Source organism: Triticum dicoccoides, chromosome 7B, assembly GCF_002162155.2.
Source record: "Triticum dicoccoides isolate Atlit2015 ecotype Zavitan chromosome 7B, WEW_v2.0, whole genome shotgun sequence".
NCBI classification, from domain to species: domain Eukaryota; kingdom Viridiplantae; phylum Streptophyta; class Magnoliopsida; order Poales; family Poaceae; genus Triticum; species Triticum dicoccoides.
The window spans coordinates 738,508,084-738,511,603 of record NC_041393.1 but is presented as its reverse complement, the minus strand read 5'-3'; the positions used below and the strand labels follow the sequence as shown (position 1 = coordinate 738,511,603).

The 3,520-nt window shown below is 44.4% G+C and overlaps 1 protein-coding gene across 1 annotated transcript; it reads left to right on the top strand.

Annotated features, from left to right (window-relative positions):
• The first annotated feature begins 509 nt into the window (after window positions 1–509).
• On the top strand, window positions 510–3,144 carry LOC119335281 (bZIP transcription factor 27-like). Its single transcript, XM_037607422.1, has 3 exons — window positions 510–1,135; window positions 2,371–2,448; window positions 2,836–3,144. The coding sequence occupies exons 1-3, from the start codon at window positions 791–793 to the stop codon at window positions 2,908–2,910; spliced, it is 498 nt and encodes a 165-aa protein (XP_037463319.1). The 5' UTR covers window positions 510–790; the 3' UTR covers window positions 2,911–3,144.
• The last annotated feature ends 376 nt before the right edge of the window (window positions 3,145–3,520 follow it).

Sequence of the window (3,520 nt, the reverse complement as noted above, 5' to 3'; positions counted from 1 at the left end):
TACGTAGATAATCGTCCATGATTAACTGGCACTGTCAGGAAAAATGTACACACGCAACTCTCTGTCGATCTCACAAACCTCTCTTTTAAATGGATAACAGAGTAAAAAATGCATTATCAACTGTTAACGACACAGGGGGACCCGGCTAAGCACGTAGCCGTTCGACAGCATGGCTACGCAGCCTCATCACCGAGTGTGTTTAGTCAACTGCCTGCCTCCCAAAAATCAAGACAACATCCCTGTCTTATCACATTTTTTGTGTGGAGATAATACCCAAAAAATAAAGAATGAAAACAACTACTCCCTCTGTAAAAAATAATATAAGAGAGTTGAGATCACTACAGTAGGAGTAATGATTAACAATTAATTAATCGCATGGAGTCCTAGTCTTAGAGAGTAGAGAGAGACCTAGCTAGCTAGCTAGCTAATTAATCAGGTAGGCATTCGACAGCTCGGCCAGGCAGCTGCATCAGCCAGCGAGTATATATTTGTAGTTCTACCCATCACCCTCCTCACAATCTTACAGCCCAGCTAGCTACGCTAGTGGAACATTGGTCCCTGACCCTGAGAGCCAGCACAGCCAGCACACCAGCAGCAGCAGCATGATATATATGGGAGCAAAAGCTGGATAGATAGATATGTGGATACGTGGATCGAACAAAGCAGCTTAGTTTAGCTTAACCCAGCACCCACCCAGCACAAAAAAGCAGCACCACTGGTAGTTGGTTCTTGGCATCGGTTGCTCGATCAGGTCGATCAATCGATCTAGGTGTCTTGAGTTCCGGCTCCCATGGCGAACTACCGGCTCGGCGGCGGCGGCAACGGGCACTACGAGATGGCGGCGGCAGCGGCCGCGGCGTGGAGGGGGCCGGAGAGCCCGCAGCTGAGCCTCATGAGCGGGTGTAGCTCCCTCTTCTCCATCTCCGGCCTGCGGGATGACGATGCCGACCTCCACCTCCTGGCCGGCGCGCGCTCGCTGCCGTCCACGCCTGTCTCGTTTGGTGGGTTCGCCGGCGGTGATGAGGTCGACATGGAGCTGCAGCAGCAGGGTGGCAGCAGTGGCGGCGACGACCGGAGGACGGTCCGGATGATGCGCAACAGGGAGTCTGCCCTGCGCTCCAGGGCCAGGAAGAGGGTACGTACACGAATACCCACATTCCTTCGTATATAAGTATAGAATTGCAGAAGGAATTCTATCATTTGCTCAAAATTTGATTCTTCTTTTGGTTTCAAAATTCGGATTCTTATTTACAAGTTCAAACCTTGGATCTTCTAGTTCAATAAACCTTTTAACTCCAGGTAAACCTGGGTGAAATTTTGACTATGTTACACCAAGAGATTCACTAGTCCCTTTTTTTTAAGAAAAAGAGGATTCACTAGCTATAAATGTTTGAATTCGCGTGGGAACTTATCAACTTCGTAGCAAAAGATAAGTGTCTCCGGACAAACTCTCAACTAGTGACTAAGTTTGGTCAATGTGTTGAAAGGCAGCCCGAAAGGCAAATGGAATGTGGCATCTCTTTCTGTCTCGCATCATGTTGCATTCACGCAAATATTTTTTGGTCAACATGGGCTAAAAATATATATCCCTTCTGTGATTAGTGCTCTGCTTTCACCTAATACAGAATCTTGATTTCAATATAAACCCCAGTAGGCCCTAGAAAATATAGCTTTAAGAAAACAAGCGAGTTCGTCGACCTAATCCAACTCTAGCAAAAGAACAACAGAAGGAACAATATACATCTCTTGGACGGCATATATATCCTTGCATCTTGGAAGTTTGTGATCAGCTGGATATAGACATCAATACATAAACATCCAGGCTGTTACAAGATAAAAGTAAGTAAACTCTGGGGATTTGTTGTGGTTTTTTTGACATTTCAAAAATCATTTTCTACAGGCTGGAGCATGCGCTCCCGGGAGCCAAATTGCATTTCCGGTTGAAAAGCAACATCTTGATTAAGATATATTAACAACACATATGTGCACTTTAAGTTATATTAAAAAGCCCAAAACCAAACTATATTCCACGGCTCTGTTCAGCAGCACATCACCGTAGACATCGATAGAGCGGTGTCAGTTCAGCTGCTGACATCCATCCAACTAACTGCTCCAAATTAACTTTGTCTTCATGTGCTCATGATTACGTTGACAAGACTTCGCAGAAGATAACAACTTCAAATGAACCAATAATTCTCTATGGCTTTCTCTCATGCATGTTCTTATCTAAAGTGCTAGCTAGTGCGGCACAAGTAGGCATACACCTGAAATCAAACCACAATTGCCCGCAGGAGCACTAGTATTCTGCAAGATTTGCAAGCTTTTAGCAGGAATTAACACTGATTAGTGAAGTAAATAATGCACTTGCAGGCATATGTGGAGGAACTCGAGAAGGAGGTTCGACGTCTGGTGGATGACAACCTCAAGCTGAAGAAACAGTGCAAAGAGGTACCCACGCAGCACTCAACCAATTATTACTCTCTCCGTCCCTTGTAAAACGTCTTACATTGTGGGACGGAGGAAGTAGTTAATTTCTGAACACCGCCAAATTGTACTTTATGAAACTGCAAAAAATTACCTCACCAGTGCAACTCAAAGTGATCTTCTCTTGCTTCTCATTTATCTGCTTAGAGACGCTTATCTTATAAGTTTTCCATAACCTCTGCAACATATTACATCCAAATGCTAAAATTATGTACTCTTACCTGTCATGCGAAAAGAAGGGATAACAAGGAGCATCTTAAAATTACTCTCTTCAATTAGCAACATATAATCCTTCGGTTCTGTAATCTGACCACACTTAATTGTCCTTTGATTCTGCAATCTGATCGGCAGCTGAAGCGGGAGGTGGCCGCCCTGATCCTGCCCACCAAGAGCTCTCTACGGCGAACCGCATCCACCCAGTTCTGAAAGGGGATCGGACAGCCCAAGACGCAGAGCAAAAGCGCATTTTGGCAGTACAAATTTAGGAGAAAATTAATCAAACCTCTGCACATTTCGTCTACTCTGTGTGTATGTGTATACCTAGCTATGTACATGATCGATCCAAACCTATAAATGCTCTTGGGCCTTTTTGTGTGTGTCTGTAAAAAGAAAGAAACGGAGTTTCGTCGGTGGAGAATTAACTTTTTGTGTTTTTGTTCAGACTAACCTATCTTGCCACTTTTCCCTAGTGCTTTGCTGGGATAAAGTGCCTTCTGTCAGCAAGACAGCAACCACCGTCTTGAACCGAGGTAATCCCTGATGGGTAGGACATGATGATAAGCCCTGATCCATGGAGTTTGAGCCTACGTGGTCGCAACATTCGGTCAACGCACCACTCTCCTTAGCTCTGAGACGAGAGGGGTTCTAGTTCTCCCCCCTTGTGTGCGTCCGAAGAATTTTTATTGCTCTTCTGGCCTCTTTATAATTATTTATTACCATTATGGTTTGCTTTATTTGTTATATTCCTACTGTTGTTTGTATTGTCACAGGACAACTGCAGTGAACTCGGATAACATTTTCTTTACTTGGACAATAA